Source organism: Pan troglodytes, chromosome 15, assembly GCF_028858775.2.
Source record: "Pan troglodytes isolate AG18354 chromosome 15, NHGRI_mPanTro3-v2.0_pri, whole genome shotgun sequence".
Taxonomy (NCBI): domain Eukaryota; kingdom Metazoa; phylum Chordata; class Mammalia; order Primates; family Hominidae; genus Pan; species Pan troglodytes.
In genome coordinates this window covers 53,021,800-53,045,231 of record NC_072413.2, presented here as the reverse complement: position 1 = coordinate 53,045,231, position 23,432 = coordinate 53,021,800, and the positions used below count along the sequence as shown (strand labels likewise).

General features: G+C 38.4%; 2 protein-coding genes across 12 annotated transcripts in view; one reads left to right on the top strand and one right to left on the bottom strand.

The window, feature by feature from the left end:
* Positions 1-959: 959 nt before the first annotated feature.
* Positions 960-23,356, bottom strand: SOCS4 (suppressor of cytokine signaling 4). Of its 5 annotated transcripts, none has more exons than XM_009427839.5 (3): positions 22,976-23,350; positions 18,461-18,589; positions 960-7,492 (listed from the first exon to the last, which is right to left on the bottom strand). In XM_009427839.5, the coding sequence occupies exon 3, from the start codon at positions 7,400-7,402 to the stop codon at positions 6,080-6,082; it is 1,323 nt and encodes a 440-aa protein (XP_009426114.3). In that variant the 5' UTR covers positions 7,403-7,492; positions 18,461-18,589; positions 22,976-23,350; the 3' UTR covers positions 960-6,079. The 5 variants fall into 5 exon arrangements, with proteins under 5 accessions (XP_009426114.3, XP_009426117.3, XP_009426116.3 ...); XM_009427842.5 differs by having other exon boundaries at positions 18,461-18,563; positions 22,976-23,325; XM_009427841.5 differs by having other exon boundaries at positions 18,461-18,648; positions 22,976-23,111.
* Positions 23,286-23,432, top strand: part of WDHD1 (WD repeat and HMG-box DNA binding protein 1) — an 84,963-nt gene continuing 84,816 nt past the window's right edge. For 3 of the 7 annotated variants that reach the window (XM_063793401.1, XM_063793400.1, XM_063793399.1), the window contains exon 1: positions 23,307-23,419. The gene's annotated coding sequence lies outside the window, so the exon portion shown is untranslated. Of the gene's footprint in view, positions 23,420-23,432 lie in introns of all 7 variants that reach the window. The other 4 variants (XR_010151121.1, XM_009427843.5, XM_001161792.8 and 1 more) reach the window with 3 other exon arrangements.

The window sequence follows — 23,432 nt, the reverse complement described above, 5'->3', positions numbered from 1 at the left end:
TACATTTTTTAAGATATAAAAATATCCTAAAAGTATGTGGTACACTTGCATCTTGCTTTGTGTAAGGCATTAGTGAGTGAGTGGGTGGCCATTTAACCATGAACTTGTTTAAAGGAAGACATCCCTGGATGTTTTCCACAGCACACACAATTCTCACACTGAAAAAGGGGCAACAGAGGAACTTGAAATACCTAAGCCGAGAGTCTTATTTTTGGGTAAGGGCACACAGGCCTATGGAAAATTACACGACTGGTGTGGACCTAGCCTGTCCTCACTGGTGACAGTGAATCAGCAGTGCCTTGAGCCATGCTGAAACCTGAAGCAAAAAGAAATCAGTAATCTGGTCGGGTTTGATTTGAAATTTGGTATCTTGCTCATCATAGGCTTTTTTGCATCAATTCAGATATTACAATATTGCACCAAAACATTGTCTTCCTTAGTCGTATAGTCAAATATTTGTCCCTAAGTGCCTCACCATACCCTAGTCCTGGCGCTGTGTACCAGTAATGGATAGCCTCCAACTTTTCCTTGCCTGCAATCAGCCAGTAGCTGAGCACGTTGGAGGGGTCTAGATCTAGGCCATTCCTGTCCCTGTGGGCTTCTCTACAGGCAACCTTTGCTTAGGAACCAAGTCATCATCTAGCAGTCTGAAGATGCACTGAAGTCCGAAGCTCCCCTACCCAATCCTTCCTTCTAGGTGTCAGACTTTCAGGGTGGTATGAAGAATTCCCCACCTTCTGCTCCCTTCTCTATCTTTCTAGGTGTTTCACTCCAAATAAATCTCTTGCACCTCTAATCACATTTTGGCACCTGCTTCTGGAAGTCCCAAACACAAAAAAACTAAAAGGAGTGTATTATAAATTAGAAAATATGTAAGAATATGGGTTTCTCTATCTTTTTCAGATTCTAAGTTGAATGTGTGAAGTAAAGACTATGTTTTTAAAATAAAACACAAAGCCTTTGGATTTTACATAGGAAGTTTTAATTAAGTAGAAATGAAAATTTATCCAGATCAATTTATTTGAACTTACATCCAAGAAGAAACATTCAACTTAAGGATTAGAAATAAAAGTGGCAATTGTCTACTTCTTTTGTGGTAAGGAATAGATCATACAAGCCTGACTGACGAGAGTAATAGCTTTGTGAAAACTGTATATTCGAGTACATGTGAACTCATACTTGGCTTATACAGAATTTATCCAATTCTAGCAAAGTCAGCATAATTTAAATAAACCTTGAGTTTTACACCATGGCTCTCAAGTCTGAAAGCTTAGATTTGATTATAACCATGGCAAAAGTGATTATCTTTATTTTCTGAAAACGTAATCAACTTTTAAAATAAGTTAAGCAAACATCAGTTTTACACAGACCATATGAAGGGTAGGAGGAAACTGCAATTGTTCCTCTAATTGCAGAGCCTAAACCATAAATTCAAATTGTACTTCTATCTCTACTGTTAAAACAAGTCAAGAAAGTCTTTTACAGTCTAAGAGAAGTGAATGTAATTATGCAGCATCCACTACAAAGATATTTTGAAAACCTATCATCACGTTAGTACTCAATGGCTGTACAGCAATTATTTTAAAGTATGCTCCCAGGGTCACCTCTTGCTGAAGAATTAACCTCCAGGAAGTCGAGTTACAAGTATCACCTACATTTTATAGGAAATAAAGGCAAAGATTTCGGACTGAGTCATCTGTTCAAAATTAGAAAGTAAATAAAAAAATAGACTTTGGTTTTATTTGAAAATCCCTTTCTATTGGGTTATATCCATTAATCTACATTTCAACTTCCAAGCCAATCTATTTTAAAAAGTTACCTCCATTTTGTGTCCAATATCTTACTGTATTAGAATAGTACAGGTAGACTCTTGCACTGCTCATTTCTAGTAGGCCATTAATAAAGAAAAGAAAAACCTTTGTGCTTTCTGTTCTTTCCTTAAATTACAAATGTAAAACTGACTTTTTTCCCCCAAAGTAGGAACAGTAGTTTGCTTGACGAAAAATCTTTTATTCACTTGGGCATTACATTACCTAACATTACACAGGCTATTTTGCTTTTAAACATTGTTTTCCTTGTGTTGTCTCCAGGAATCTCTTATAATTTTGTCTATTTTCCTGTGAAATTTGCTTTACCAAAATGAATGCGTAAGCTGTTTATTGGATTCTGACAATAGCTAAAAGCGACAAGAAATATTTTAATGAAAAGTAAGCGTAAGAGTTAGATCTTGGCTGGGCACAGTGGCTCATGCCTGTAATCCCAGCACTTTGGGAGGCCGAGGCGGGTGGTCACCTGAGGTCAGGAGTTTGAGACCAGCCTGGCCAATATAGTGAAACACCATCTCTACTAAAAATACAAAAATTAGCTGGGCGTGGTGGCACACGCCTGTCATCTCAGCTACTTGGGAGCTGAGGTAGGAGAATTGCTGGAACCTGGAAGGCAGAGGTTGCAGTGAACCGAGATTGCGCCCTTGCACTCCAGCCTGGGCTGACAACAGCGAGACTCTGTCTCAAAAAAAAAGAGATCTCAAGGTTTTTGTTTCATAGGAAGGAAGCTCTCTATTGCGTGGATCTATAAAATGATCCAAACTTCAGAGACAGGAAGCTGATAACTGGATTTATCTTCTTAATGGCTTTGGCTCATGAATAAATGATAATGGTTTATGTGTTTTTCTTATAAAAAGAAATGGAATTTGTATACCGATAGGAGTCCTACTTGCCACATTTGTTCTACTTATTAAGGGATTTCTAATTACTGAGACATTCTTTATATTATTTATAATAAGAAGTCAAAACTTTAACTGAAAGCCATTCTTTGACCACAGTTGGCCATTAGCTGAAATTCAGGAAATAGCACAGGTTTGATCACCAAATCAATAAATCTAGCCACAGGCTGACTAAAAGCTTCCTTTAATCTTCTTCCTATTAGGTCTTCCTTTAAATTAAACCATTCCCTTCATGAATTATTTAAGTGAATGGCATGGTTATAGAAAGATCACATATAACTCTATACAAAAATGCTAAAGGAACCTTAAAAAGTCCATTGAGCATACTTCAGGAATTATACTATGAATCAAGATGCTGTAGGCTTAGAAAAAAATGGGAGTGGGAGTATGTCCTGTAAAGCTTCAGAGAAAAATAGAAAAGTCAAGTTTATTTCCTGATTAGCCCAGGATGATTCCCAAAGCGCAGTTAAGTGTCTGGTCCAGACTAGCTATTAGCGATTAAGTAGTTTCTTTTCACTGTCAAGGCTTTTCCCTGAGGTAATGCCTAAATTCCTAATTTTAATATTTGATCTTATTTCTCTTAGCTCCATCCTCTCTCACCAATAAGCTCTCCACATTTCCACCATGCTAAATGCTTTCTCAACTCTGGAATTTACACTGTTCAAATCTTCCCTTTGTTCAACAGTTACAAAATTTTAGACAAATTTATACATTCCCACATTGTTCCTCTCAAAATTTACTCATTTATATAGTGCAATCAATATATTGTTTACATTTTATATAGGTTAGTTTCTGAATACTGTATGTTCTTCCAAATGTATCCTTACAAAGACACAGAGGAAGGGGGTAACCTTTCTGAATTCCAATTCCTTAATGTTTTAAAAAAAATTATTACTCTTTTCTTTTCCCTTAAACAATTCCCTTCTCAAGTCTTTATGTATCTACTTTCCAAACTTCTTTTCACTGTAGCAAATACCAAAGGAAAAATAAAAATCATTTCAGAGTCAATGAATCTCCTCCCTGCTCTCATTTATTAGATCAACTACTTCAAGGCTACATATGTGGCAGTACTTTTTAAGTGTTAACAGCTGTTAATACCTTGAAGTTGAAAAAATAAAAAAGCCAGAGAAAACATATCACAAGCAATCAGTTTGAATTATATGAAAAGGTACTTAGATCTTGACTTTCATATAAATACTAATTTTAACACTATAAAAGACAACATAATTATATATCATTTTTCTTTATAAAACTACCCCTTAACAGAATATTTGTAAGCTAGTCATCCCTTAGGTTTTTCTGTACTGATAAAAAGTTATTTTTAAAAGAAAAATATTTAAAATAATTGTTTCACAGAAACAGAAAATCTTATCAAATTCTGATAAAAAACTATAATCATGGGTACTCTTACCACACTATTTTCTTTCACCAAAGATGGATATTTAGGAAGTGGTATATTGGTTAATAAGATAAGCTTCTCAGTGATCTACAAAAGCGCCACAATAAAGATGAGGTAGTATGAGACTTTTCTAACCTTGTAAAAGGTAAATATCGTCTTTAGAAGAGATATTTATCCTGACATTGGTGTTATGATATCCTGAGCCTCATCACTGCTAAGAGGTGCCATTTTTGTAGCTACATCTCACTGAGACTAAGACAATCTTGAGATCACTGAGGAAAAAAAAATGCTAAAAGATAACGGTAATAGAGATTTTCCTTAATTTTGTAATAATTACTAAAAAATTATTTTAAAGCTATTATGGAAAAATGCCATTTTCATGTTAACAGAACTGCAAGATAGGGAAATGCTACTCACGTAAAAGCAACAATAATGAAGAAATATTTGTTCTAACTTGGAAGTTTATGAGTCAAATTTATTTCAATCTAGGTAGAAGCAGTTTCCTAATATAGCTAAACTAGCATCAAGAAATCAGTTACGATATTAAAAATGTCAATGTGTACAAAGGGTTAGACAGCTCACCAGAAGAAAATTGTCTATCTACATTTATTATTCATTGATTCCTTAAAAAAAGAAGATAGGATACCACTCCATTTATTTTTACTAGTTACCTTGGGCTAAAGATGTTTCTAAAAACGTTGCCCTGTTTCTGGGATAGTAAATTTAAAATATCACCCCTTTTGTCCAGTACTGTTCTGTATGGTGTAAGTCATGTAGCTGTCAAAAGGCTTTCTTTTTTTGAAGCCACATTACAGACTAAGTTAATTCTGAAGATAGGGATAATTATTTGGATCTTGTAGATCAAAAACAATATTAAGCTTCCTGAATACTGAGCTCCATGTTTATTTCTGGAATCTTTATTCAAATTCAACTTAAAATAATGAAAAACTACTTAGGTACTCTTTGGTTACCAGTGGAAATTTGTGGCTGCTAATACATTGTGGAATTTCCCCAAAGTAACAGCTCAGTTTCTATAAAAGGGCTAAGTAGAAGCAACAGTTCATAAGCTAATACAGAAAAACCCCACAATTACTTTAGCACTTTAGTAACTACTAGCTACTAATAGTGTTATCATTATTTTCAAAGCTTCCAATGAGAAAGGAACAAGATTTATGTTTTGAAGATGGTTTAGCTCTTGCAGGTTGAGAGAAAGACCTATTCGGGAATGACAAATGATCCGGCCACATTGTAGAAGAGTAAGTGCACCTCCAGAATGATATGTTTCCATTTGATTCTCATTGACCAGATTAATCAAATTTAGTAATCCTGCTTTAGAGTTAATATTTAAAATAAAAATACACCAAGTTTGACTTGGTTTTGTTACCTTTAACATCCCTATTAGTAAGTTACAAACGTCAATAACATTAGTATGAATGGTGAATTACAACATTCAGCTTTACTGAAGAATATCAAACTCAATGAAAAGGGGGACGGGGAACTATATTTTATATATAATACTACTAATGGCATAGATTAACAAAATATTTTACATGTAGGAAAGGACATAAGATTACTTTTAAAGAATAGTATGAAATACACAATATTCAAATGTGTTTGCAATGCCTACCAAATTTCAAATGTGCCTGCATCATGTATAAATTAAGGAAAGAAAAAAGGATCATGTATAAATTAAGGAAAGAAAAAATGTAAGTATACAACCTACACGGTAAAAACAAAAACCAAACACCTGGTTAAAAATATCTATTTAAGCTCTAGTGTATAACCTTAAACAATTTGTGTATCACTAGAAAAATGGATTTATTAGTAAAATTTAGGGCAGAGATTTTATTTTGGACACCACTGCCTTTGTAGAAAAATCCAAAGTGGCATAAAAAGAAAAATAAAATATTAAAAGAAAAAATATATATTATCATTCCCATGTTCCTATCCTGTTACTAGCATTGCTGTTCTGGTGCATCAATCCTGAGTACTCTAACTTTTGATTTATAATGATATTCCTTCAGATATAATTTCATAGAAGAAGGAATTGGAAGGGCATCGATGCCATCGTAAGTTGTACAGTTACAAATAACTGTTCTGCATATATGCTGCAGGGAAAAAGGGAAAGTCCGAATTAAGGGAGTGGATAGAAGTGGTTCAAAGAACATACAGGCGCTTGGGTCCTTATAATGTTCTAGGAGCCCAGTAATGTCAGGAGAATGGAAGACACAGGGGTCATGTGCATCAAAGCTAAAGTTGTGATTCCACTGTTCAATTCTAGCATGAAGAGAACGACTATAGCGTCTAAAACTAACAGAGAATAAATAGTCTTCCTGTGCTGAGTCTCGAAGTAAAAAGGTACCCTCTGGTTTTCCTTCCAGTAGTGCTTCGGCTGCGTATTTATCCATCACTCCCCAGTAACATGGGTTGTTATTGATCTGAAGGAGGTCTGGTACAAGACAGTGGACATAATCAATCTGCGTGTGGTATTTAGGAGGTGTTTCCAACTGCAGGATTTCATCATCCAATTCCCATTTGGGTTTGTTTCTTTTTCTGGAACTTGTGCAAAGTGTTAGAATTTCATCATCGGAATCCATATCACTATCTTCTATACTGTTATTTGAAACCAGGTTCATCACAGAGCCAGTCATAGGACCTTCTCTACACAAAGCATTGTCGGTGGTTATGACACAGGGCTGAACATTGGTATGTGAGAAACAGTTTATATTTTCTTCCATATTTCTTCGTTTTAGCTGACCATCCCTCAATTCAGTCTGAGACAAGTCTGTGCTTACCCATTCATCTGATTTGGAATTTATAGGAGCAGTGTGTCGTTTAATAAAATGCCACCTAAAGGCTAAATCTGATCGAGGTGGGAAAGGACACTTATCTAACATGAGTTCACTGATATGAATTTTCCTTTTAGATGGAAGCCCTGAAGAGTGCCGACTACTACAATTCTTTATTGGAAAACACTGCCCCACGGCATCTTGCAGTTTCTGTTTAAGAGATCGGCCTAAAAATCGATGCCCACAGGAATGATCTAAGTCCAACTCAATGGATGAACAGCTGTGCTTCCTTTCTTGGTTCCTTAAAGACACTTCGGTTTTCTCTATACCATTCACTGTCTCAGCATCTGAATAACTCTCACTCTTTTTTGACCAAGATAACTTCTTTCCACTCCACACATAACCGTCTTTTCTGTCGGCACTTCTGCTCCGACTAGTTTTGGGCCTTACATCTACATTTTTACTAATATTTTCATTATTTTCTGCCATGTTAACAAATTATCCAGATTCTAATGTTATAAATACTGCTTTTTCAATTTTTCCAGCAGGAAGTTTCTTCTGGGCACTTTCTGGATGTATCTAAAGAAAACAAAAAAAAGTCATTAACCATTTGTCATCTACCTTGTCTAGTTTACATATTAAGCTTCAATTAGACACAAGAGGGAAAAGCACAGTTAGTACATGAAAAAGAGATGTTGGAAGGGAGTCCCAAGACTTTGTTCCCACTTAAATAACATGCTATATATTATATAATATACATGATAACTTAATAGTGCCATAGAGTGAAGAGTGAGTTCCTTTCTCATAGCTAATTTTCAGTGTGGATAAGAAAAAGCCAAGCCTCCTCTATCAACCATAATAAATGCTCAAATGTGAATAGTTTCTAGTCTTGAAGTATATCTTATGCTCATCTCTCCTTACCATAGTTTTCTTATTTCACAGCAGACCAGTGAATTATTTGTAGAAGACAGACACAAATCTATGAGCTGGTATTTGAGAACTACTACCCTACATAGTTCCTTCACCTTCTTCTCCCTATTTCCTTCCCTACTGATTAAAATATGAACAATTTTAAGTTGTAAAGCTGTAAGAATTTATTAAATAAACAATCACCATTGAACAGCAAAAATGCTCAGTAAGCATTCCCAATACAGTGTTTTAAACTCACTTCAATAATTAGTCAACTTTACCATTAGTCTAGGCAATTTTTAGAAAATACAAAATTGATAAAAATTAGCCATTTTAAACACATACTCATTTGTATTCTTGATCATTTGAAAACAAGCAGATAAATTTCTATAAGGCACTGCCTTTCCTCTGAAGTTGGTAAAACATACTAGAATTTGCAATGTAAAATACCGAGTTTCATGAAGACTAATGATAATGATTGTTTGTAAATGGAATTTACTTAAGTATTCTTATGCAGAATAAGATTTAGGGTTGCCAGGCGAGGTGGTAATACTAGCACTTTGAGAGGCTGAGGCGGGCGGATTACCTGAGGTCAGGAGTTCATGACCAGCCCAGCCTGGCCAACACAGTGAAACCCCATCTCTACTAAAAATACAAAAAATTAGCCAGGTGCAACAGCGCACGCCTGTAATCCCAGCTACTCAGGAGGCTGAGGCAGGAGAATCACTTGAACCCAGGAGGTGGAGGTTGTGGTGAACCGAGACCGCGCCACGGCACTCCAGCCTGGGGGACAGAGCGAGACTTCATCTCAAAAAAAAAAAAAAAAAAATAGATTTAGGGTTGGCTGGGCACGGTGGCTCACACCTGTAATCCGAGCTCTTTGGGAGGCTGAGGCGGGTGGATCATGAGGTCAGGAGTTCGAGACCAGCCCGGCCAACATGGTGACACTCTGTCTCTATTAAAAATACAAAAATTAGCCAGGCACAGTGACGGGTGCCTGTAATCCCAGCTACTCGGGAGGCTGAGGAGAACTGCTTGAACCCGGGAGGCAGAGGTTGCAGTGGGCTGAGATCGCACCTCTGCACTCCAGCCTGGGTGACAGAGCAAGACTCTGTCTTGGAGGAAAAAAAAAAAAGATTTACGCCAGGAACTTGGGGAAGGGGTCCTATAATCTCAAATATTTTACAAATGAAAAATAAATTTTGCAACAAAAAAAATCAGTCATACTCAACAGTCTGATATGATTGTCTGATTATGTCACAGGAAAATTTAAAAATCCCAACAGTCAAGTAAATGTCTACAGACACTTGAATCCATTTTCAAAGTAGTGGGATTTGAAACAAGTATCTATATCAGAAAATATGACTGTCAAGTGTTTAAAAGTGTGAACTAATAATAAAGACTTGCCATATAAAGAACTCCATTTCTAAGGCCAGGTGCAGTGGCTCATGCCTGTAATCTCAGCACTTTGGGAGGCCAAGGTGGGTGGATCACCTGAGCTGACTTTGGGACCAGCCTGGGCAACATGGCAAAACCCTGTCTCTAACAAAAATACAAAAAATTAGCTGGGTGTGGTGGCGCACGCCTGTGGTCTCGGCTACACAGGAGCCTGGGAGGATTGTATGAGCCTGGGAGGCAGAGGTTGCAGTGAGCCATGATCGTGTCACTGCACTCCAGTCTGAGTGACAGAGTGAGACCCCAGTTCCAAAAAAAAAAAAAAAAAAAACATCTGGTGATTATAGTTATTATGGTCAGCCCTCCATATCCATGGGTTCTCCATCCTCAGATTCAACCAATTGTAGATTGAATATATTCGAGGAAAAAATCCCCAATAAATTAAAAGCAATACAGTATAATAACTCTTTTTTTTTTTGAGATGGAGTCTCGCTCTGTCGCCCAGGCTGGAGTGCAGTGGCATGATATCGACTCATTGCAAGCTCTGCCTCCCGGGTACATGCCATTCTCCTGCCTCAGCCTCCCGAGTAGCTGGGACTACAGGCGCCCACGACCACGCCCAGCTAATTTTTTGTATTTTTAGAAGAGACAGGGTTTCACCGTGTTAGCCAGGATGGTCTCGATCTCCTGACCTTGTGATCTGCCTGCCTCGACCTCCCAAAGTGCTGGGATTACAGGTGTGAGCCAGTGCGCCCGGCCTATAATAACTCTTTATATAGCATTTACATTGTAGTATTATAAGTAATCTAGAAATGATTAAAAGTGTTTGGGAGGACATGTGTAGGTTATGTGCTAATATCACTCCATTTTATTTTAAGGGATTTGAACATCCATGGACTTTGGTATCTGCAGAGGTCCTAGAACCAATCTCCCTTGGATACGCAGAGACAACTGTATTTTGATTTAGTGTGCTCAATGATATATAACCATTTAAGATCTTTAAGGAAAAGTATTTCTTATTTAATTTTGAAAGAAACTTCATCACTTAGCACAGCCAAAATTGTATTCAACTGCCTGCTTTGGCTGTTCATTGACTAAATTCCATTGAACAAAAATTAGAAGCAACAAGATGGGCTGAAGAATATGAAGAGTCATTTATTAATAAGGTTTGAAATGCTTGGCACTTTTATTTACTAAATGAACTTCACTTATGAGTGTGACCTCTAGTCTTGTCTCCTTGCTACCTCTAAATTGTGGCATTTCTTCCTTCACTTCCATATGAGAGCTAAGCTCTCTACCTGTGTTCTTTTTTTCTTTTTCTTTTTTGAGACGGAGTCTTGCTCTGTTGCCTGGGCTGGAGTGCAGTGGCACGATCTCGGCTCACTGCAAGCTCGACCTCCTGGGTTCACTCCATTCTCCTGCCTCAGCCTCCAGAGTAGCTGGGACTACAGGTGCCCACCACCATGCCCGGCTGATTTTTTTTTTGTATTTTTAGTAGAGACGAGGTTTCACCATGTTAGCCAGGATGGTCTCGATCTCCTGACTTCGTGGTCCGCCCACCTCGGCCTCCTAAAGTGGTGGGATTACAGGCATGAGCCATCGCGCCTGGCCTCTACCTGTGTTCTTGATGACATTCTCACCTTTACCAAGGCCCTACTTCAATTTCTCTCTCAAACTTCTTGCTACCTTCAAAAACAACTAAGTCTGCTTATAAAAGGTTTCAGTGATTATTATAATGCTTTCTTGGTCGTAACTGTTCCCATTTCTACTAAATTCATTTTATTTTTTTAAGACAGGGTCTCTATCGCCCAGGCTGGAGTGCAGTGGTGCAATCATGGCTTGCCGCAGCCTCGACCTCCCAGGCTCAAGTGACTCTCCTGCCTCAGCCTCTGGAGTAGTAGGGAATACAGGCACGTGCCACCATGCCAGACTAATTTTTAAAATTTTTTTGTAGAGACACAGTCTCCCTAGGTTGCCCAGGCTGGTCTTGAACTCCCGGGCTCAAGTGAAAGTGCTGGGATTACAAGCATGAGCCACTGAGCCCAGCCCTAAATTTCTCAATGAGTAGTGTAACTTAATTTCCCCTCAAGATGAAGACAGCTTTTTGGTTTTTTCTCATTATAAAACAAAAATTACTCCAGTCAGAAAATGGCTGAGTAAAAATCTTTTTGCCCCACCCTTCTCTCAGAAGTCAGTCCAAACAACAAGAAAATATGAGAAATAAAATCACAAACCTCTTCTTCAATGAAATGAACAGATATCTATAACCTGAGTCATAAAATAGAAGTACAGAAAACAAATGAACAATAACTGACTCAGCAGCAGAGATGCAGGTGACAGACATCAGGCACAGAGGTAACACAGATAAGACACAAGCCAACAGAGCAGGTACAATTCAGGACCCACAGGCACTGGGTGCTACAGAAAGTCTGGGTGGAGAACAGGGTGGAACATGGGGAGATAAGTTGAAATTCTGCCTAAGAGCAGGTAGATTTCTCAGTTTCTTATCCACATTTAGAGGAGATGGGACATTTATTATTTGGAGAAACTGAACTAGGTGGGCTCAGGACTTTAAATACCAGACACAGCAGAGGGTGGAGGGGAAGACTGGGCCTAAAAAACAGAAACAAAGTAAAAGTTCCTTGTTCTCTTCTGCCATCCAGCTCCCAGAACTCCAGCAGCTAGATTTATACCTCCCTAACAGAAGAGTGGCAGATACTTTCCTGGAGAAAGAGAATGGCCAAAGAGAAAAGATCTGTCAAAGCTGATAGCTGGGAATCCTCCAATAAAAAGCTAGAAGACCACCCAAGCATACAGTGAAGCACACATATCCACAGGCCCTGGCTACTCACACACAGCTTCCAGGCAACATAGCTGTACACTCTAAACTATGAAAGAACACTCCTGGGTTATCAGACTTGATATTGTTTGCCTGTGTCCCACCCAAATTTCACTTTGAATTGCAATAATCCCTATGTGTCAAGGGTGCAGCCAGGTGGAGATAATTGAATCATGAGGGCAGTTTCCCCCATACTGTTCTCATGGTAATAAGTCTCTTGAGATCTGATGGTTTTATAAATGGGAGTTCCCCTGCACAAGCTCTCTTGCTTGCCACCATGTAAGATGTGACTTTGCTCCTCATTCACCTTCTGCCATGATTATGAGGCCTCCCCAGCCATGTGGAACTGTGAGTCAATTAAATCTCTTTGCTTTATAAATTACCCAGTCTTGGGTATGTCTTTAATAGCATGAGAACAGACTAATATAAGACTTTTGAGGAAAGCTTCTAACATATATGAAATAACAAAATATACAGAATTTGGAGAAAGCAATAACCATGGAAAGAGTAGAAACTAAAATTGACTTACTTCAAGTCAAGAAAAGATATTACAACTATGAATAAGTAAGATGGTATAAAAAGGAGGTGGGGGCCGGGCACAGTGGCTCATGCCTGTAATCCCAGCACTTTGGGAGGCCGAGGCGGGAGGATCACCTGAGATCAGGAGTTCGAGACCAGCTTGGCCAACATGGTGAAACCCTGTCTCTACTAAAAATATAAAAATTAGCTGGGTGTGGTGGCAGGCGCCTGTAATCCCAGCTACTTGGGCGGCTGAGGCAGGAGAATCGCTTGAATCCGGGAGGCGGAGGTTGTAGTAAGCCGAGATTGCACCCCTGCACTCCAGCCTGGGTGACAAGAGTGAAATTCCTTCTAAAATAAAAAAAATAAAAAAAAAAAGAGGTGGAGACAACTAGAATAAGAATTTTTTTAGGAAATTAAAAATATGATTGTTAGTCCAGGCACGGTGGCTCGTGCCTGTAATCCCAGGACTTTGGGAGGCAGGTGGATCATCAGGTCAGGAGTTCAAGACCAGCCTGGCCAAGATGGTGAAACCCTGTCTCTACTAAAACTACAAAAATTAGCTGGGCACAGTGGTAGGCACCTGTAGTCCCAGCTACTCGGGAGGCTGAGGCAGGAGAATTGCTTGAACCCGGGTGGTGGAGGCTGTGGTGAGCCGAGATCATGCCACTGCACTCTAGCCTGGGTGACAGAGTGAGACTCTGTCTCAAAAAAAAAAAAAAAAATATGATTGCTAAAATAATTTTTTTTTTTATTGAGACAGGGTCTCACTCTGTCACCCAGGCTGGAGTACAGTGGCACTGATCTCAGCTCACTGCAACCTCTGTTTCCCAGGGCTCAAGTGATCCTCCTGCCTCAGCCTCCCAAATAACTGGGACTACAGGTGCATGCCACCATGCCTGGCTAATTTTTGTATTTTTTTGTAGAGATGGGGTCCTGCCATGTTATCTAGGCTGGTCTTGAACTCCTGGGCTCAAGTGATCTGCCCACCTTGGCTCCCAAAGTGCTTGGATTTTCAGGTGTGAGCCACTGCACCTGGCCTGAAATAAAATATTCAATAGAAAAGTTCGTGGGTATGCTTAGGAACTAATACAGCAAATAGGAAAAAATGGTTAACTAGACAGAAAAGACAAGAAAATTAGAGATTAATATAGGCATTTCACAGAAAACAACAACAAAATGGACGGGAGAAATTATTAAAGAAACTATATTAGAAAATTTCCCAGGAATGGCCGGGTGTGGTGGCTCAAGCCTGTAATCCCAGCACTTTGGGAGGCCGAGGCGGGTGGATCACCTGAGGTCAGGAGTTCTAGACCAGCCTGGCCAACATGGTAAAATCCCGTCTCTACTAAAAATACAAAAATTAGCTGGGTGTGGTGGCAGGCACCTGTAATCCCAGCTACTCGGGGGGCTGAGGCAGGAGAATCACTTGAACCCTGGAGGCAGAGGTTGCAGTGAGCCAAGATCATGCCATCGCACTCCACCCTGAGGGACAAGAGTGAGACCTCATCTCAAAAAAAAAAAAGGTTAGAAAATGTCCCAGGACTAAAGGACAGGCACCTCCATATTGAAAGATCCCACTCAACATCAAAGTACATTATTCTAATTTTAGAAGCCTAGAGATAAAGAGGAGATACTAAGTCTTTCTGAGAAGGAAAATTCATGCTCACCATGGAAAACCCAAACTAGGCATAAAGTTATAAGGAAAAAGTAAATATATCCATAATCCCACCACCCAGCAGTAACCACTTTAACATTCTCAGTATCTCTATATATGTATATGGATGGCAAGGATGCATTCCCACAGCATAGCGGCGGCAGGCATTAGAAACATGGTTTGAGTCCATAAGAAGGCATGTGACTTTAATATTTTGCTAATGTGCTCGTGTCCGCATTTTTTTTTTCTTTAAATCATAGCCATATGGTAAATTTTCTATTTTGTTATGTTTCTCTTTTATTCATGGGCACGCACTGGGTGTTTCTTGGAAATGGCCAATTTTTATTAAAATATTTCTGGAAGGAAAAAAAAAAAAGAAACATGGTTTGAGTCCAGTTTCTGTTTTGTGCTAGCCATATAACCTTGAAACATCAGTGCATTCACATGTAAAATGGAGGTACTAATGCTATCTATTTCACTGGGCTGTTGGGGATAAAATAATGCATGTATTCAGCTCAGGTCCTAAATGTATTAATTAGTCAATATATGTTAACATATATGTTCATATTTTCTTTTTGTTTTAAAATGAAACAAAGATTACATATGTTGTTTTGTTAAAGCACCTAAGCCAGTCTTATTGGCTTTACAGTTTTCTTCATAATGAAGAAATCACAGAATACCTCTGTCTCTAGTGCAGTGTTACTACAAGGTAAAGAGATTTTCATGAGCAAATATAATTTTCAGGAGGAAAACTAATGTTTCAAAGTGAAAAAGGATCCATATGTCAGATACAGGTGAAACTCATAGACCATGAAGTTACAGAACAATTTGACGTCTTGCCCCAAAGAACAAGTTTACACGCTAACAAAACAGGTTTTATTTTGCAAGACTCCCAACTTGTATGTTACAGGTACCAGTCAATCAAGTGTGTTTGGATTTTAGGTTAACTGTTTTTACGTGTGCTAATGCTGTAGATGTCCATAAAATAAAGTGAAAAATATCACTGCCCTAGTTGAGTTTTCCACACGTTCACCTGTACTTAAAGAGCTAATGCAGGCCGGGCGTGGTGGCTCATGTCTGTAATCCCAGTACTTTGGGAGGCCGAGGTGGGTGGATCATCTGAGGTCAGGAGTTCGAGACCAGCCTCGCCAACATGGCAAAATCTCCTCTCTACTAAAAACACAAAAATTAGCCGGGTGTGGTGGCGTGCACCTGTAGTCCCAGCTACTTGGGAGGCTGAAGCAGGAGAATGGCTTGAACCTGGGAGGCGGCGGTTGCAGTGAGCCAAGATTGCACCATTGCACTCCAGCCTGGGCGACAGAGCAAGATTCCATGTCAAGGAAAAAAAAAAAAAGAGAGAGAGAGAGAGAGAGAGTTAACGCAATGAAAACTTTTTTTTTGAGGTGAAGTCTCACTCTGTCGCCCAGGCTGGAGTGCAGTGGCGCAACCTCTGCTGCCTGGGTGCAAGTGATTCTCCTGCCTCAGCCTCCCAAGTAGCTGGGATTACAGGCACCTGCCACCGCGCCTGGCTAATTTTTGTAGTTTTTTTTAGTAGAGACGGGGTTTCACCATCTTGGCCAGGCTGGTCTTGAACTCCTGACCTCGTGATCCACCTGCCTCGGCCTCCCAAAGTGCTAAGATTACAGGCATGAGTCACCGCGACTGGCCTGAAAACTTTCTGATTAGTTACTGTTTTGTATCTATCTCAGAATTAGAGCTTTATATAAATTTTGTGTAGCTATTCTTTTGCTAGAGAACTGTTAAGTTCATGCTCAAGAAGTCCTACTTTTATAAAATGTTATCTTTTGCCCCATCAATATATGATCCAGAATGTCATCAGATATTTTAGTCTTCAAAGTCGGAAGAAAATTTTTCTATTTATATTTGTCTAAAACATACAAAAACTAATATTAGTACTAAATATGGTTGATAATGTTACCATCATGCATTGTCAGATGGTCATTTGTCTGTGCTGTTCCTAAGAGAAGAATGGGAGTTCCAAAAAGCTGACAAATTATGGCAGCCAGCCCTCTCCATTTCTTTATTAACTTTCAGTGTACTGTTTATATCTTTTTCTTTGTTTGTTTTTGAGACAGGGTCTCACTGTCACCCAGGGTGGAGTGCAGCAGTGCGATCTCGGCTCACTGCAACCTCCACCTCCCAGGTTCAAGTGATTCTCCTGCCTCAGCCTCCCCAGTAGCTGGGATTACTGACATGTGCCACCACGCCCAGCTAATTTTTGTATTTTTAGTAGAGACAGGGTTTCACCATGTTGGCCAGGCTGGTGTTGAATTCCTCAACCTCAAATGATCCACCCACCTCGGCCACCCAAAGTGCTGGAATTACAGGCATGAGCCACCGTGCCCAGCTTTACTGTTTATATCTTACTAGAATATTTCGTGGATTGTATTATTTTAAATAAGAGAATCTTTAAAATACTTTGTAATGAGACATGACCATAGACGTTTTATAACATGCAAGGTCTGCTAATTATCTCAAGACAAAGTACTTACATAAGTTGTTGAACTTTTAAGAGGAGTTGTGCATTTTTCTTTCACAAAATAAGAAGTGTTCTAAATTTCATAACCATTACTGAAATAACAAGTGGCTCTCAGAAGCTACTTAGCAGATAGATATATTTTTTAAAAACACATACATTTAATCATTCACTTTTCGGCATAGGTAACATCTTAATTACTGAGAAAGTAACTGCTTAAAAAATAACTGTGTGCTATGGAGAGATCTTATCAGAAAAAAGATATTTAGAATTTCTTTCACCATTATTTGATTCTGTTACAAAAAAATGAGAGAAGTCTATCAAACTTTCATATCTTTATACTTAAACACATATAAAGAGAATTTTCTAATCTCTTCCAGAAGCTTCTTTGAACCAAAATTCTAAAATATAAAAAAATCAATCATGTTGCTTTCAATAAAAATAACTTAATTTTAGTGAGAGAAAAATTATTTTTATTGTTATGAAGACTAAAGATTAGTTTTTTGAAATTGTGCTTTCGTATCTTGTCCATACATGTAAAATCTGAATGTAAAAAAAAAGTGTAGGGTTCTGAATCCGAACAAGTTGTTCCAGATAGCCTATCATTAATTCTTAAAATTTTATAAAAACTTTGTATAGGGCCGGGCGCGGTGGCTCACGCCTGTAATCCCAGCACTTTGGGAGGCCTAGGTGGGTGGATCACGAGGTCAGGAGATCGAGACCATCCTGGCTAACACGGTGAAGCCCCATCTCTACTAAAAATACAAAAAATTAGCCGGGTGTGGTGGCAGGCGCCTCTAGTCCTAGCTACTCGGGAGGCTGAGGCAGGAGAATGGCATGAACCCAGGAGGCGGACCTTGCAGTGAGCTGAGATCGTGCCACTGCACTCTAACCTGGGTGAGACTCCGTCTCAAAAGAAAAAAAAAACTTTGTATACATGAGGTAGAAGAAGAAGAATAAGGTGGCTTTACCAACAATTTTATGTGACACAGAAATCAAAGATGATGGTTTGAAAGATGGTGACAAATCAAAGATCTTTGACTGTAGCTGCAAAAAAGCTTTTTAAAAAGAAGGTGAAAGAATCACTTGGGAAAAGGCTGCCTTGGCTCTTGATTCAATAATTAATTTTTTACGAAGGCAGCTATGTTACATTGCCCTGGGGAGTACAGAATGACATCTTTTTTTTTTTAAGTCATATTTCTTAATGAGCAAAAAGCAAATGTTTAAAAAGCAAGTTTATATAAAAGCCTTCTCAAGAAAACAAGTACCCAGATTCTGCCACTATTTGGTCCCAGGTTCTACCACAAATTATAATGACAACAATAACAAAATGAGTGCCCATTATGTCAATTTTCATTACAAAATATTTAAATAACATTTAGTAATACTGACTAAGGCTTAGAAGGTGATTTTAATTCAAAATTTCTACAGGAAACAATTCAAATCCAATAATTAAAAGGATAAGCTTCATTTATCTGGAAATTAATTAGTATCCTCTATGATGTAGGATAACAGCATTATTGCATACGTTAATTATTCATTGAACTACTTATGTCTATGATGCTGACATACATCTAACACCACAACTAATGTAAATACTAAATTGGAATACATTTGATCCTATAAAGAATAATTCAGTATACTACATTAATAATTCACAAATATATTATTATTCTGGTAGTAATTAAGCCTGGGAACTTTCCCTACGAAATTCATGATTCCAAAGTTTACCTGCCATCATGTGCCCAAAAACTCCTTGAAAGCATTCTGATCATAGTCCTTGATATTTGAGTTGGATTCTGTAGAAACACTTAGGCTCCACAAACGGAAGTCACTGGAGAGCAGACAACAGATGAACTCCTTGGAATGTTAAGAAAAAAATCTGAAAACAGGTTTGTTTGTATGGGAAAATATCTGACCTAAAAAACAAATGTTTTCTCATTACAGAAGCAATACAGGTTCATTTTCCAGTAAATATTTTAAAGTATCTCCTTTTTTCATGCTACTGAGCCAGGGCTCATGGGACTTAATTGCAATTTTCTAAAAAAGAATCATTGATTTGGTAGCACTACACCCTCCTTTCCCTTTCTCCCCACTTTTTCCATGCTTTCCTAATTATAGTTTGCTTATGTCACTTTTCCCCACTCTGTACTCTTGTGGACACTAGTTCTGAAAGATGTTAACACATATTCTGGAGAAAAAAAGGTTCTCTTGTCAAATAAGTTTGGGAAATGCTTCTTCTCTCAAAGATTACAGTGCATATTTAGCAAACGTTCCCAGGAGATCCTTCAGTAAAGAAATCTGCATAAACCATAGCTTCCTGTCTTTACTTTGCCACAAATCCTTTTGTGGAAGAAAGTTTGGGGAAACATTAATGGGCTAATCTGTTAACATCAGTGTACATTCCCTAAGCTTATTAGCTAAAGATAAGGAGAGAGGTCTAGGAACCCATCACTGAAGAGGCTAATCTAGAGTGAAGAAAGCAGAAACTACGAGCTGGCAGTACCTGAACTTCTAAAAGCAGAAGGAAGATTAACAGAATTTAAGAAACAGAATATTTAAGATATAATACTGAACCATTTTATGGAATAAATTAGATTGAACATTTATTTTTTCTTCCAATCTGTAATTTGTTATGATAAAAACAATATATGCTCATTGTATAATACATGGACCATTCAGAAAAGTTTAAAAAGGAGGGGGAAAAAAGCTATAATTCCATTATTTAAAAGCAAGCAATTTTGACATTTTGGCTTATTTCCTTGAATTCTTTTTTCTTGTGAGACCAACTAAGCATAAAGAGAAAATTTTAAAGTTTTAAAGATCTGTAAAAAATTAACAACCTACACTGTTTTTCACTATACCATATCTGAAAATAAACATGGTGAAGATGAAATAGCATGAGCTGCTGAACTGTCAAATGTGGGCTACAATTCAGACTTTGCCACTCACTAGGTATGTTACCTGGTTTAAAAAAATCTAATTTAGCTTAAGTTCTCCCACTGTAAAATCTGGATAATGCCAGCTACCTCATGTTTTTACTGCCAGGAGTAAAAGGTATGAAAACAACATACACTGAACTTAATGAAAAGAAATATTAACTGCTTCCTAGTATTACTCAGAACTTTTCATGTTAGAAGAAGTACATTTCTAAAAATGAGAGGTGGGAACACTTTTTTTAAAGAACACTATTTTTTTAAGAAAAAGGGGAGGGGAAACAAAGGCTATATGTAAGGCTAGAAAATCTGCACAAAAACGTGCCTCAGAAATCTGAGGTGAAGGAGGCTCTTCCATTTCTGAAATATCACAAAGCACTTTATATTATTCCTGATGTTAAATATATTATTTTTAAAAATTTTTAAATTCTTTAAAACAAAAAATTGTAGTTTTTTAGAAGTTAACTTAGTAAATAGATTTAAGTAGAAACAGGCAAAGATTTTATAAGATTGTATTATATTTTCTTCACTGCTTTATAACAATTACATATGCTGACATTTAAGGTTGGGTAACAAGTTTTATGTACAAATTAGTAAAAGGTGACTCTAGACTTTATGTTTTACTAAATTCTAAGTTTTGTGGCAACAGCTATGATTTGGAGAATCAGTGCGGTAGACTACCTTGGACTAGGTGAAAGACCTGGGTTCTATTTCTAGCTCTGACATTTCGCAGGTGTGTGACTAGATAAAGACTAGATAAATCACAACTTTTCTGTTTTTCTATCTATATAACACTGATTATCTCATCTTGCTGTAGTAAGGATCTAGTGTTAATGTAATACAAGAATCAAATACTGGCTGTCTTTAGCCAGGGGAACTGGATGGCTGGGAGTATGAGTAGGAGGACGACTTTTACTGTATTGCCTTTTATATCATATTAAGTATACATACAGACAAGTACTATTTACCCCAAAATTATTAAATAGGCTAGTAAGTTTCAGGACACATTTGGAAATATAAAAATCTTCACATTTCTAAAGTGCCTTCAATGTTTCTTTTTTCAATACTTTGGTCTCCTTGGCTATTGTTACACTCTTCTAGCCTTACCTTTCACAAGATTAATCATTTTTACACCAAGTACATATTTTACTAGAAAATAATTTTTTAAACTCCTTCCATAAGCCAATACTGATATATCCTCTTAGATAAATCCTGTAAGATCACATGATTTTATATAGGTAATACCATCATTGGTAGAATGGCAATGTACCCATGTTTTCTCACCCAATTGTCCTTGGGAGCAAAAATATTTGTGAGTCTAAGGGTAGTATGAGTGGTTACAACACAGCAAAGCTAACTAACCATCACTGCAATTGAATCTGTGACTTTGGCATCATTTTCAGTCAGTTCAGTTAGCCACCCACACCTATGAGATAAGCACTGTTAATGACAAATAACTACATTTGGAAAATTTTTGATACTCATATCAGTGACACAGCTACACTGATTTCTTTTTAAAAAACTATGTTATTTTAACTAACTAGACAATTTTGCTAATATTTAAGTTACACATCTTTCATTACTGCACTATCATCTTGTTCATATTGTTTGTCTATTTCCCTCAGCAAGACCATAAACTCACTGAAGGTATTACAATTTGTAGCCATTTGACTGAAACAAATGGAATTGTGAAAACATGATACTAGCAAAAACAAGAATACATTTTTTAATATTTGAAAAATTTACTGGATAATTATTTAAACAAATCCCACTTTAAACAAAAAACACTAAATACCCACCCAAAGCACCCCTTTAGTAACATGAGATATTAATAACAATTACTTTTATACATCCATGAGTATCTCCTATATACTCTAACAATGCGACGGAGGTAGGTGTCATCTCCATTTTAGAGATGAGGAATTCGATTTTCAGTAAAGGAACATATTCAAGGTCACACAATGTGTCAGTTAGAATTAAAACCCAGGACTGTTGAACTCGGAGGCTCAAGCTTTTACCATACATGCAAAATCTGCAAAGAAAATTGTTCTTTAACCTATGAATCAAATGGCTTGATTGATAAGAGAAAATGACAGATGTGTGGACACCAATCATAGTCTCATGGGTATTACAGATATCATAGTGAAGGCATTTTGTAGCTGTAACTTGTTCCAATTTGCAGATTCTTCTTACGCTGAGCTCTGAATAGTACTAACCAGAAATCTCACCACGCTTTATTCAACATAGAGACGAATATTATGAGAGTTCATCTTGAACTCTATGTACTCTAGCCAATGATATTGTTACTTGAACGAAAAAATTTATAAGCCAGTCTATCCAAAAAACAAATGATCTCCAAAAAAAAAATTAGGTCACTCAGAAAGCATCATCTCTGGTACCACTGCTCTTTCGGGAGATCAACAGTGGGTTATTTTTCCACAAATCCCAAGTTGTTTTTAAGCCAATCATTCTTCCTCTTCATTCATATACAAACCTCAGCGTCTAGCAAGGCTATCTGGAGCTCTAGTACTAAAAACAACGCCTCACACAATGCCACCCACGGTAAGAACACGACGGTTTGCCTGTGTGTTTGCAACTTTTCACAATGGAACTAGATTGAAAAAAACAATAGGGAAACCTCTTCAACAGAGAAACGTCTCAGGTAATAAAATAAATGTGATTGATACTGGAAGGTATCACAAAAACGCAGAAAAATTCTCAAAGATAAGTACAAATGAAAGAATATCATTCTGAAGGTTTTCGTCACAGGCTGCTGTACCAATATGGAGAATGAAGATACAAGAAAAGCATAAACTTAAACTTAGTGGCCAAGACTTTAGCAGATATTGCATGGATCAAATGTAAGTACTCAAGGCTACTAAGTTATAACTCTTCTTTTGGTTATAAATATTCACTTCAGTAAACTTTAGGTGGGATCTGAATAGAGAACACAAGTTACTTTCTTCATAACGGATATATAGAGTCGCAAAGAATAAGCATTAATTGAGCATTAATTAATTATACCTTCAGGTACCAAGAGAACCAACCGGAACAGAAATTAAGTCATTCCTTCTTTATCTCTACAGAAGCGACAAGGTGAGGGCACGAAGGATGCCAAGATTAGAGGCTCTAGAAGATCTCGCCTTCTTTTCCAGAGAAGATGCTCAAAGATCTGTCTGCTAACTGGGCCCCAAGAAGAGACCGGATCCTTTTAGGGATCCGGATATTGTTTCCTGGGAGGAGAGCCTGGAGGGCAGGAACAAGACCCCGGCCTGCGAGGCCAGGCAGCGGCCACCCTTCCCCCACTCACCTCCCGGAGCGCAGCTTAACTGGGGTTGTCCGAGTAACTGCTGCCATCACCATCGCCATCAGTCTGGGCGCTTGCTTAAGTGGAGAGGGGAGGCCCAACCACTCCTGCACCTCGTGTAGGTCTTACAAAGCAGATGCTTTTCTGCCACCCCTAACCCCGCTTCGGCGTTCTGGTCCCAACCCAGCCGTCACGGTCATCGCCTCCGCCGGTTCCCTGGGCGCCGCCACCACTTCCGTGTTCAGCTCCCTCCCTTCCTCCCTCACTTGCCCGGGCAACCGGCTAATTTCCACGCGGAGGGCGCCGCAGCTGACGCCACCACCCGGCGACCTCTGTCGGGACCTGCGCTGGGTGTGGGCGGGTCGGCGCAGGCGCAGTGTGGTGAGCGAGCCGAAGCGCGGGAAGCGGCTCTTGTGGATCCTCAGTGGCGGAGGCTCGGTCACCCGGGTGAGTCCCCACT